The 12,920-nt window shown below is 41.2% G+C and overlaps 1 protein-coding gene across 1 annotated transcript in view; it reads left to right on the top strand.

Moving 5' to 3' along the window:
• Window positions 1-12,699, top strand: part of LOC122924094 (very-long-chain 3-oxoacyl-CoA reductase-B-like) — a 45,540-nt gene extending 32,841 nt beyond the window's left edge. The window contains exons 6-11 of the mRNA XM_044275018.1: window positions 4,351-4,395; window positions 4,472-4,506; window positions 6,196-6,277; window positions 8,311-8,376; window positions 12,209-12,358; window positions 12,438-12,699. Coding sequence (XP_044130953.1) covers window positions 4,351-4,395; window positions 4,472-4,506; window positions 6,196-6,277; window positions 8,311-8,376; window positions 12,209-12,358; window positions 12,438-12,548 — 489 coding nt within the window. The 3' untranslated portion in view covers window positions 12,549-12,699. The remainder of the gene's footprint in view (window positions 1-4,350; window positions 4,396-4,471; window positions 4,507-6,195; window positions 6,278-8,310; window positions 8,377-12,208; window positions 12,359-12,437) is intronic.
• The last annotated feature ends 221 nt before the right edge of the window (window positions 12,700-12,920 follow it).

The following is a 12,920-nucleotide window of genomic DNA, read 5'->3' as shown; positions in this document are numbered from 1 at the left end:
TTTCAGATCTTACCCTTTGCATTGCAAAAGGTGAAATCTGCACATTAAAAAAAAATGCAAAAACTGTTGACATGATGCAGATTTCAAAATCAGGTATATTTCTGCACAGAAAACAATGCAAAGTGTACATGAGATTTGTCAGATCTCATTGACTTTGCCAGTGCTGAATTATGTTGCAGTTTTTCCCCACAAAATGTGTATGCAGGTATCCATACAGTTACACTTTCTCCCTGTGCATCCTGTCAGCACTTCACCCACTGGCCTCCCCTCTTCTTCCATACTGGATGACATCTCAGATGATTGAAGGTCAGGAATCAAAGCTACAGGCGTATGCAGCTTTTCACAGAAACCCATTCTAAGGGCTCTACCTCTAGATATATTGGTCGTATTTTACAGATGAGATTGTCACCTTTAAAAATAAGACCTGGCTGAAATCTCTAGCTGTTACAGAGCCTGAGATCCAGCCATAAGTAGCATGGATGTACAGTATGGGCTAAGAACTGAAAGTCTGTAAGCATGTATGATATACCTCCTTTGCAGGGAAAGGGTTAAAGATAAAATCAGTGATGTCATCACTTCTATACATAAATTATATTTTCCATTTGCTTGATTTACAGTGAATAATCAATATCATGAACAGAAGTGTACTATCCATGGTGCAAGTTATGTACTATTATGTCACAGAGCACCGGTACTTGACGTTTGGTGCCATGATAGTAAGTCACAGTGATGTCACTGGGTCCGAGCCATCATTTGTGGGTGCTAGCTGTATAAGGGTTCCTTTACGCGTTGGGGGATTTTGTTGCAGAATTTTTCTCGACTGAAAATCAGTTCCATTCATTTTAATGGGGAAGCAAGCACATGGATTTCTGCAAGCCCCATTCAGGTGGATAGAATTTATTTTCAGCTGTGGAAAATTCTGCAACAAAATCTGCACTGTGTGAAGGCACCCTTATACCGCAGGAACTGGGTTCTGACTGCAAGGATCAGAGATAATCATGCTCCTGCCAGTTTAACCCTTCAGAACCACATTAATGGTTAAAAAGAGGGAGAGAGCTCTGATCTGCTCTGGTCTTCTGATTGGCACCCGACAAACATAGTCGCAGGGTGCCAAGCTCTTGGCACGGCAGCACGGTGCCTTCTGCCATGTCTCAGCCACTAATACTTTCTGCTCGTCAGAATGACTATACACTGTGATAAAGGATTATTACAGTTTATAGTACAAGAGATCACAAGATTGATGGCCAAGTTCCCTAAGTGGATTTAAGAAAAAGTGTAAAACAGGTTCAATAAGGTTTTTAAAAATACTACAAAAAAACAAAACCACTAAAAAGTCAAATAACTCCCTATTCCAATTTCTCATATATGAAAAATAAAGCATAACTGGTGGTATGATCGCGTCGGCAAGAACCCAATCTATTACTGAACGATTAAAGAAAAAAATCCCAAAGCAAATATTTCTCTTTTTGGTCACCTGCCCCCCCCCCCCTTCCCACCCCTTGATGGGCCCTCAGACAACACCGCCTGCAAAAAATGACAACGTTACGGGTGTCAGAATATGACTACACAAAGCAATTGAAAAAAAAAAAAGCATATTCATTTTTTTTAATTAGTAAAACATAACAGAAACCAAAGTTTGGTACTTCCATAGTCGTACTGACCCCCAGAATAAAGTTCAAATATTATTAATACGGCATAGAGTACACTATAAAAACTAAACCCTAAAAACTTACCCAGTGACCTCCTTTTCATCTTCTTTTCATCATGTAGACACATCAATTCTCATGCTCCTTTTCTGCTTAGACTATCTGATGCTTAATGTGCATTTAGTAGCCCAAAACACTTCCTGCTGCCCTGGGATTGGCCAGCGTTGCTCACATGAACAACGCTGACCAATACAAGAGCAAGGCTGAACAAGTGTAGTGACCCAGTGGATCACTGATAAGAGTTAATTGACTACTAAAAGGGTTAGCAATTCACTGCTGTGTGATTCCAAGAGCTGATAATGGAAAAACAATATAATTATCATGCCCTACTCAGCATGAAGAAGCCATGCCCCCTCTGAGTCAGGAGTGTCGTGTAGTCTGATTGCATCAGCCAATGAGTCTGTACATTCAGTTAATGTGATATTTTTTTTTTATCCTGAACTAGATGGTTGCTTTAAAAGGGGTTGTCCAGGATTTTACTACTGATGCCATATCTTCAGGATAGGCCATCAAAATCTGATCAGCAAGGGTCTGACACCCTGCCAATCAGCTGTTATGGAGTATCTGAGAGGTGGGAAGTCGACATGGAAACTTTGGGCAACTTGTAGTGGACGGAGATGTCTTCTGCAGCGCTGCGGCCGCTCAGTTCTGTTGCAGAGGCACTGCAGTATCCATCTCCATCCGCTACATTTAGAATGGAGCCATGTACTTCCAGCACCAAAGAGACCACAAAACAGCTGATCGTGGTGCAGTGTGCTAGACCCCACGAGTCAGCCATTGATGGGCTATGCTGAGTATAGGTCATTAATACAAAAAAATCCCATAAGTGTAACTATCACACCTTCATGGATGACCCAAGAGGAAGGTTGGCAGATTTTAATAAAGGCAAAATCACTGATTTAATTGCTCGCATATACAGTGGCATGCAAAAGTTACTGTTAACAGTTAAGCAAGTTTAAGATGAAATTATCTCCAAAAGGCATGAAGCTAAAGATGAAACTGATTATTTTAGTTTTGTGCAATTTTTGCCTGAAAAAAAAAGAAAAGGAGTACCTTGCAAAAGTATGAAAACCCAAGGAGACTTAAGCGCTCAGATAACTTTGACCGAGGTCTCAGACATTAAATAACCTGCTAGGTTTAAGGATGGTTCACAATCATCGTTAGGAAAATCCAGGTGATGCTAATTTCAAAGCTTTATAAATATCCAGACTCCTCTAACCTCGTCCCAAAAATATTTCAGACAGCTGCTCATAGAATTGCTAGAAAGGCGAATCAGAACCTCCACTTGACTGCAAAAGACCTTCAGCAAGATTTAGCAGACTCTGGAGTTGTGGTACTTTGTTCTACTGTACATCGAAACCTGCACAAATAAGGCCTTCATGGAAGAGTCATCAGTAGAAAACCTCTCCTGCATCCTCACCACAAAATTCAGCGTCAGATGTTTGCAAAAAAAAACTCTAAACAAGCCTGATGCATTTTGGAAACAAGTCCTGTGGGCCAGTGACGCTAAAATAGAACTCTATGGCCACAATGAGCAAAGGTATGTTTAGAAAAAAAAAAGGCACAGAATTTCATGAAAAAAAACACCCCTTTAAGCATTGGGGTGGATCAATCATGCTTTGGGGTTGTGTTGCAGCCAATGGCACAGGGAACAATGGAATCAATGAAATTCCAGCAAATTCTAGAAGCAAACATAACACCAGCTGTAAAAAAGCCAAAGCTGAAAAAAGGATGTCTTCTACAGATCCTAAACACACCTCAAAATTCACAAAAGACAACCTCAAAAGGTGCAAGCTGAAGGTTTTTCTATGGCCCTCACAGTCTCCTGATCTGAACATCATTGGAAATCTGTGGATAGACCTCAAAGGAGCAGTGCATGCAAGACGGCCCAGGAATCTCACAGAACTGGAAGACTTTTACAAAGAAGAATATATGAAAATCCCTCAAAAAAGAACTAAAAGACTCTTGGCTGAAAAAAAAAAGCTTTTACAAGCCGTGGTACTTGCCAGAGGGGGGTGCTACTCAGTACTAACCATGCAGGGGCCCAAAGTTTGACTTTTGGGAACTTTTCTTTTTTGCTATTTTGAAATGTAAAAATAGAAAATAATTTTTGCTTAAAATATAAAGGGAACGTATGCCTTTTGGAGGTCATAGAAACATAGAAACATAGAATGTGTCGGCAGATAAGAACCATTTGGCCCATCTAGTCTGCCCAATATACTGAATACTATGGATAGCCCCTGGCCCTATCTTATATGAAGGATGGCCTTATGCCTATCCCATGCATGCTTAAACTCCTCCACTGTATTTGCAGCTGCCACTTCTGCAGGAAGGCTATTCCATGCATCCACTACTCTCTCAGTAAAGTAATACTTCCTGATATTACTTTAAACCTTTGCCCCTCTAATTTAAAACTATGTCCTCCTGTAGCAGTTTTTCTTCTTTTAAATATTCTTTCCTCTTTTACCTTGTTGATTCCCTTTCATGTCATCTTCAACTTCAAGGTAACAGTAATTTTGACCAGGGGTGCCCAAACTTTTGCATGCCACTGTATATGATAATAATAACACAATAAATATCTGTCATATTACAATATAATATATAACAAAATTTTTATGACATTTTTCATTTGCTTGATTTTCAGTGGCTAAACGACATCATGAACTGCAATGTTTTATCCATGGTGCAGGTAAGTATCCTTAAATAGCGCAAAAGTAAATTTCAGTGTTGCTGTTATATTCCATGACGTTTGTTGTGTTTTTCAGATGACCAAGATTCTGTTACCTAGAATGGTGCAGAGGTATGGAGGGGTGAGAGGGTTGTAACATGATGCATTTGCTGCTATGTAACTAGAGATGAGCAAATCGATTCTAAATTAATCAACTACTTTTAGAATTTCCCCCAAAATGTGTTCGAATTTGATTAAGGCCATTTTACATATTAGATATTAAAGTAGGGGAGGGAATATGAAGATGGAGGAGCCCTGCCAAGCAGACTAGTCCATAATGCCGTGCAGCCAGTCTCATAGCCATCAGGAGGGGCAACATTGATTTGTGCATTAAGCGCTACGTATGTAAGTTCTCAAGCAGAGATGCCATTCTGAGCTCCACCACTGATGTGATGGGATGTGTTTGGGAAGATATATTTAGGTACGTAGACTAAATTACTTGGAATAGGATGAGTTAGTTTACCGTGTCTGTTACAGGGCTGGAGCTGTTCACACGAGCTAGCAGCCCAATTAATATTGAAAAAAAGCCTCAATCTACTGGCTGATGACATGTTAAGCATCATAGTAGCACTGGACACTGTGCAACTGCACATTTTCCCCAAAAAACTGTTGCAAAACCTCTACAGTTAATAAGTGTACAATGATTGTATTTTCCAGCGCTTTGGTCCAACTGAAGAATAGAAAAAAAATAGAATTTTATTTTAAAAATCCCACTTAGCACAGAGTAGTGTACCTGACCTGACATATTGGTGTGCATCACACTTGCCATGTATCGTAGCATTGGACTATTGTTTGTGCCAGCTCAAAAGCTGTGTCAGACCTAGGGCAAGCACAGGTGGTGTGCATTGTGGTGGCAGAAATGATGTGATGATGGTGGTTCTGTATGGGTATCTCCCATATGGTTATTTTTCTCCACACTGCCTGCTGTGATTGTAATGGACTCTAAACATTGAAAATTGGTGTCTGTCAAAACAATCAGTTTTCTCCAGCCTGCCTGCATACCAAACTATCACCGTCTTTAAGCTCTACTTTGTCCAACTCAAACAAAGTACCTGCTGGATAAAACTAAACTGTGGGCATTCAAGCGTAACTGTAGGAGCTACAGCTCACCTTAAACATTTGAGACAGCATTACCTTTTCAACTGGCCAACAATATAAACAAAACCGTCATCATTCTAGTAGCCAGGCCACATCCATAAGTTGTACAGTGTTGTTGTCGTCATTATTAGTTACCGATTCTCACACTCAGACTATCACATAACGTGTGGTCAGGAAACAACAATACAAGCCAAATAATCTGCTTGTAAGCAAAATGAACTCCAGGTGGTGCAGCCGCTGCCATACCAGCTAGTGGATTCCATTGCCTTTAGGGAACTAATGATGTACACGCTATGAAAGATACCTAGCTGCCATTATTTCTTTAAAAAAGAAAATCCATGCCTTGTACTCTGATGGGTCCATCGTTTATTAATTATGAGGACAGAAACAATAAGTATTTAAATCTAGCAGAAAAAATAATGGTGCACATTTCCTGCTCCCTGCCCTGAGCCTGGAAAACAGGAAAACCCTTCATTAATATCTTACCTCTAGGCTTAGCTGTCATCACTTAGAGCTACAGGCCAAGGGATCCTTCTGACAACTTGTCAGGAGCCTCATCTCCAACAGTGTCCCCACATACCAGCTACCAAGCCTGGGAGGATGTGTGTACATAATTGTGAGCTGATAGGACGCTGACTGGCATTGACCTCTCTTTCTTCTTAGGAAAAAAGGTTTAATCATAAACGTTTCCTCCGATGCTGGCGCCCGTCCTTATCCAAATGCAGTGATGTATAGTGCTACTAAGGTACCTATAGAGTCTCCTATAAAACATCTTCAGAAGCAGTATGGCTTTCAAGAATGGTATTAACTAACATACATTATATGGAGAAAGTTTTTGGGAAATTACATTTCAAGGAGCTTTCTAGATCTATAGACATTAAGAGATTAGGACATTGGCGTTGTTCCCTTATTGTTCTTCTGGGAAGACTTTTTATGGGAATTTTGCCCATTCCTCCAGAAGAGCATTTGTGAGGTCAGACACGGATGTTGGAGGAGAGGGCCTGACTCGAAATCTCTATTCTAGTTAATTTAGTTGGATGGGGTTGAAGTCATAGTTATAATGCCCCCAGCAGTAGTAACAGAATTACAAAAATACTATACTTTCCTCACTCTTACTGTTCTTCTGGCCTGCGGCCTGAGTCCTGGCTGTAGGCAGTTGCGATGATGTCATCACATCACAACCACCTGTGCCGCTCTGCATCATTATAGAGGCCTATGAGAGTGTACAGTGGGTACAGGAGCCATTGGCTCCCATACCCTGCTGCAGTACTCAAATGTGGGCATTGGGCAAAACAATGGTAAAGAGCAACATGGCACATTAGCGCAACTAGGAATGACTTATTAAATTTAAAGATTTAATGTACAACAAAAGTACAGTGCTAAACCCAAAAAAATATATACAGTATATAATTCTCCCCTTCCCCCCCGCAAAAAAATAAATAAAAACTTAATGGGCATCACCACATGCGAAAACCCCATACTATAAAAATATAAAATAATATGCCATATGGTGTATATGTAATATTTAATAAAAAGTGATCAAAAAGTCAAACACACCTCAAAATGGTACCCCAAAAACTACATATCATCCCGCCCTCACACATCTCCGTAGACATAACTACAAAAAAAGTTTTCCCCCCATTTTTTTCCCCAGGATTAAAGCGAAAGAAAAAATACACGTGAAAAACCGTAATCATTCTCACCTGGACAATGAAGAGAACAAGTTAATTTTACTGCATGGTGAACGCCGTAAAAACAAAACCCGTAAAACTGTGGGGGGGGAATTGCGTTTTTTGCCCAATTCCACCTCATTTGGAATTTATTTCCCGCTTCCCACTACATCGTATGCAATAATAAATGGTGCCATTAAAAAGTAAAACTTGTCCTGCGGCTATGTGAACAAAAAATAAAAAAGTTAGCAATGTCTAAAATCTCTCATTTTGATCCCAATTCTGCAGAGGGTGGGGTTGAGGGGGTTTCCTTCCATTCTTGGCCCATCCTTCTGGGAAGGCCTTCATTATGTGTGCATGCTCCACCTCTCTCACTCAGCTGGCAGATGTGAAATCAATAAAGTATGTCTGATCTGCTCCGATGGACATATGGGCGCCAACATGTTTTCATAATGCGTGCTTCATCATGGCGATCGGTTTAATACCAAATATGACCGATGTAAGGGCCCCATAATGGGAGATCCATATTATATGGAAATGCCAGCTGTCGCGGACGCGGTGTTTAGACTCCCTGTGATGCCCACCTTATACCAACCATTGTGATTACAGGGATTAATATGTACGTTGTAGCAGGAATGAGTTACAGCTTATGATATATTTTATTCACCCTCTGGTATTCCAGACCCCGGAAGGTGCCGCACATATTTCTATGGGGCTTGAGTATAGAACCCCAGGAAACATTACGTTACCACCTCCAAAGAGTCCGTTTTTAGCAGTCAGGTCCTAACTGGATTTTCTCCAAGTGGATGTCGATTCCAAACAGGTTTCTGGACGGGCGGCAACGTACAGACAATATTACAGAAGGGGGGCATAAAGTATACAGAATTACATGCCATATACACAGATAGTAGGGACTACATGGCAGGCCTCCATTTATCACAGCCCTTCTCACTATAACCCTCATCATCATCATCATCATATAGACCTCTTGCACTCGATGGTCTACAAGTAGAGTTGTGTCCTGCCTGTTATTTGTTACTGGTTGTCGATAGAACCTGTGTGATGTTATCGCTCTCATCATCTCATCACCACGTTGTCTCTTTTTTAGGCTTTCATGGACTTTTTCTCCCGCTCCCTCTACTACGAGTACAGATCTGATGGGATTACAGTTCAGGTACCAGTATTACGTTCATATTAGAGATTAGGACATTTCTTGAAATTAGATTTGAGTCCTATTCGCCAAATTACTCCAAAAATGTAATTCTACCAGAATCGAAAGTGCTCTAATTGTCCTTTATTGGGGGCAGATTTTGTTTAAACACACACAGTGTTAAGGGGGAAAAAAAGTATAATGCATTGAATTTAGCAGGTACATTAAAGAAACAGTATAATGTGTTGAACTGCTTTATTAATGCCACAGTAATGCTTTGAATTTGACTGGTATACAGGGAGTGCAGAATTATTAGGCAAATGAGTATTTTGACCACATCATCCTCTTTATGCATGTTGTCTTACTCCAAGCTGTATAGGCTCGAAAGCCTACTACCAATTAAGCATATTAGGTGATGTGCATCTCTGTAATGAGAAGGGGTGTGGTCTAATGACATCAACACCCTATATCAGGTGTGCATAATTATTAGGCAACTTCCTTTCCTTTGGCAAAATGGGTCAAAAGAAGGACTTGACAGGCTCAGAAAAGTGCGATATCTTGCAGAGGGATGCAGCACTCTTAAAATTGCAAAGCTTCTGAAGCGTGATCATCGAACAATCAAGCGTTTCATTCAAAATAGTCAACAGGGTCGCAAGAAGCGTGTGGAAAAACCAAGGCGCAAAATAACTGCCCATGAACTGAGAAAAGTCAAGCGTGCAGCTGGCAAGATGCCACTTGCCACCAGTTTGGCCATATTTCAGAGCTGCAACATCACTGGAGTGCCCAAAAGCACAAGGTGTGCAATACTCAGAGACATGGCCAAGGTAAGAAAGGCTGAAAGACGACCACCACTGAACAAGACACACAAGCTGAAACGTCAAGACTGGGCCAAGAAATATCTCAAGGTTTTATGGACTGATGAAATGAGAGTGAGTCTTGATGGGCCAGATGGATGGGCCCGTGGCTGGATTGGTATAGGGCAGAGAGCTCCAGTCCGACTCAGACGCCAGCAAGGCGGAGGTGGAGTACTGGTTTGGGCTGGTATCATCAAAGATGAGCTTGTGGGGCCTTTTTGGGTTGAGGATGGAGTCAAGCTCAACTCCCAGTCCTACTGCCAGTTTCTGGAAGACACCTTCTTCAAGCAGTGGTACAGGAAGAAGTCTGCAAGGTAAGAAAAACATGATTTTCATGCAGGACAATGCTCCATCACACGCGTCCAAGTACTCCACAACGTGGCTGGCAAGAAAGGGTATAAAAGAAGAAAATCTAATGACATGGCCTCCTTGTTCACCTGATCTGAACCCCATTGAGAACCTGTGGTCCATCATCAAATGTGAGATTTACAAGGAGGGAAAACAGTACACCTCTCTGAACAGTGTCTGGGAGGCTGTGGTTGCTGCTGCACGCAATGTTGATGGTGAACAGATCAAAACACTGACAGAATCCATGGATGGCAGGCTTTTGAGTGTCCTTGCAAAGAAAGGTGGCTATATTGGTCACTGGTTTGTTTTTGTTTTGTTTTTGAATGTCAGAAATGTATATTTGTGAATGTTGAGATGTTATATTGGTTTCACAGGTAAAAATAAATAATTGAAATGGGTATATATTTGTTTTTTGTTAAGTTGCCTAATAATTATGCACAGTAATAGTCACCTGCACACACAGATATCCCCCTAAAATAGCTAAAACCAAAAACAAACTAAAAACTACTTCCAAAAATATTCAGCTTTGATATTAATGAGTTTTTTGGGTTCATTGAGAACATAGTTGTTGTTCAATAATAAAATTAATCCTCAAAAATACAACTTGCCTAATAATTCTGCACTCCCTGTATTAGTACAACAGTGTGTCGAGCTGGTATATTAGGCGGTAGTACAATGCATTGAACTCTGCAGCACGTTAAACAGTAGTCAAATTGCAGCTTTTTTTTTATCAAGACAAAGGTGCAATTGCGCAGCGTAGCCAGTGAAATGCATGCTGTGGTGCAGGGACTGCTTGAGAAAATGGACTACAAAGCACTTATAACTCGTGGAAGCTTTTTTAAAGGCCTCTTTGCTGAAACAAAGAATGTGTCACGCAGGCACTGCAGCATTTTGGTTATTGCAGTGCATTACATGAAGCTTTCCACTTCCCACACAGAATGCCGAGTGACCCTATGCTTTCTCTGTCTGATAAAACCATGCACTTTCTATCTATTGATTCAGTCTACCTAACTAAAAATGTACCTAAACTGTCCCTATAATACCCTATGGCCTCTTTCACACGGGCGAGATTTCCGCTCAGGTGCGATGCGTGAGGTGAACACATTGCACCCGCACTGAATCCGGACCCATTCATTTCTATGGGGCTGGGCACATGAGCAGTGATTTTCACGCATCACTTGTGCGTCGCATGAAAATCACAGCATGCTCTATTTTGTGCATTTTTCACGCAACGCAGGCCCCATAGAAGTGAATGGGGCTGCGTGAAAATCGCAAGCATCCGCAAGCAAGTGCAGATGTGTTGCGATTTTAACGCACAGTTGCTAGGAGACGATCGGGATGGAGAGCCGGTCATTATTATTTTCCCTTACAGAATGCTAAGTAAAATAGGGCTGGAGGGGTTAAATGAAGAAAATAATAATTTAACTCACCTTAATCCACTTGTTCGCGCAGCCCGTCTTCTTCTTGGAGGAAAAGTGTGGTGACGCCACTTCGCTGATCACATGGTCCGTCACATGATCCATCGTCATGGTGATCATCAAAGGTCCTTTACCCAGGTCCTGAAGAAAAAAAAAAGAAGAGATGCCGGCTGCGCGAACAAGTGGATTAAGGTGAGTTAAATTTATTTTTTATTTTTTTAAACCCCTCCAGCCCTATTTTACTAAGCATTCTGTATTAACAATGCTATTATTTTCCCTTATAACCATGTTATAAGGGAAAATAATACAATCTACATGGGTACCACATTCAGTTTTTTATCACTCGCGTGGAAAAAACATTGCACCCGCACGATAAAAACGCAATCGCAGTAAAAACTGACTGAAATAGCGTACCTATATGCGTGGATTTGCCGCAATGCACCCGGGACGCATCCTGAGCCAAAACATGATGCCCGTGTGAAAGAGGCCTATGATTGCTGGCTTGTGTCTGTATCTGCTTTCTGTGCTCAGAATGGCGTCTGTGACTTCTGAGCAGTTCCAGAGACTTAAGGACCTGACAAAATCCTGGCCCCCCGATTGTCTGTCAGCCTCTGAGCCAACCAGTGAACCCCCCCCCCCCCCCCCCTTCCCTGGGTCATTTGATCCTTCCCGCTAATTTACATTGTAAAATGGTATTTTTGTGAAATTCATAATGAATAAATTTTTTCATCATCACTGTCCTCGTCCCCATCATCTGCCAATTTGTGTTATCTGATGTGTGACGATAGCCTGTGTAGGACATGATATAATAGCAGAATTATGACTGCAGCTCTGGAGGTGACTCAGGTGAGTGATTTGATACAACCTGATATAAAAGCAAAATGAAGACTGCAGCTCTGGATGTAGCTGTGGTATAAGATATAATAGTCTTGATGACCACGACTCTGGATGTGACTGAAGTACAAGACATGATGTAACAGTAGAACAATCACTGCAGAACTGGATGAGACTGCACTATTAGACATGTTACAGCAAATTGTGATTGTGACTGGACTATAAAATATGATATAACAATTTTTACTCTCTAATATTATACTATTTTCTTTGCTGTATGCAACATATGGAAACTGTCATTTTTGATATTAGCCAATCAGAAGTATACTTAGTCTCCCTTATTTACATACAGTATATTAACCAGAATTTACATGCAGTGACGGCTCCCCTCTTTCCCCTCAGTCTCTTCTGCCACTCTACGTGTCCACCAACATGAACAGCAACATGGGCACCAACTTTCTGGTGAAGACCAGCGATGACTATGCCCGGGAAGCTCTGAACACCGTGGGGTACTCCCATCGTAACAATGGCTGCCTCTCCCACTGCCTCCAGGTACAACCAACTTACCTCCTCAGGCTGTGCCTAAATAGACTGGAGGGGTCACATATTTACTGCTGTTATCTCTTTTCAGAGTTACATCCTTGACCACCTGATGTCCGAGACCATCAGGACCTCCCCGATCCTGCACTTTATTTCAGACTACACCACAGATCTGCAGGTCAAGATGATGAAAATGAACTAGAGCCATCAATAAATATAAGCAAGAAATAACTAAAGAAGTCCATCCAATAAAGAACAAAATCCCTAAAAAAGTGGAGTCCAGCAGACCTACGTATTTATCACTCTCGGCGCTTAACCATGGTTCATCAATAAAAGCTGCTAATGTTTTGCAAGATGGATTTCCTTCATTATATCTTCCTTATGTGGTGAGCGTCAAAGCCAGGCGTACGGATCCCATCTGCACTGGCATAGGCGATTTCTGCAATGTGCGATTGAGTGAGCTATAACTTTGTTACTTTCATATATCAATAAATAATCAGGGACGTTGTACTGTGTCTATATGTACAGAATAATATACTGAGCAGCACACCCAGTATACAGGACAGGAGAAGTG

The sequence above is a fragment of the Bufo gargarizans genome, unplaced genomic scaffold, assembly GCF_014858855.1.
Source record: "Bufo gargarizans isolate SCDJY-AF-19 unplaced genomic scaffold, ASM1485885v1 original_scaffold_2225_pilon, whole genome shotgun sequence".
NCBI lineage: Eukaryota > Metazoa > Chordata > Amphibia > Anura > Bufonidae > Bufo > Bufo gargarizans.
Note: the sequence above shows the minus strand (reverse complement) of the source record. Positions and strands in the feature narration are given on the sequence as shown.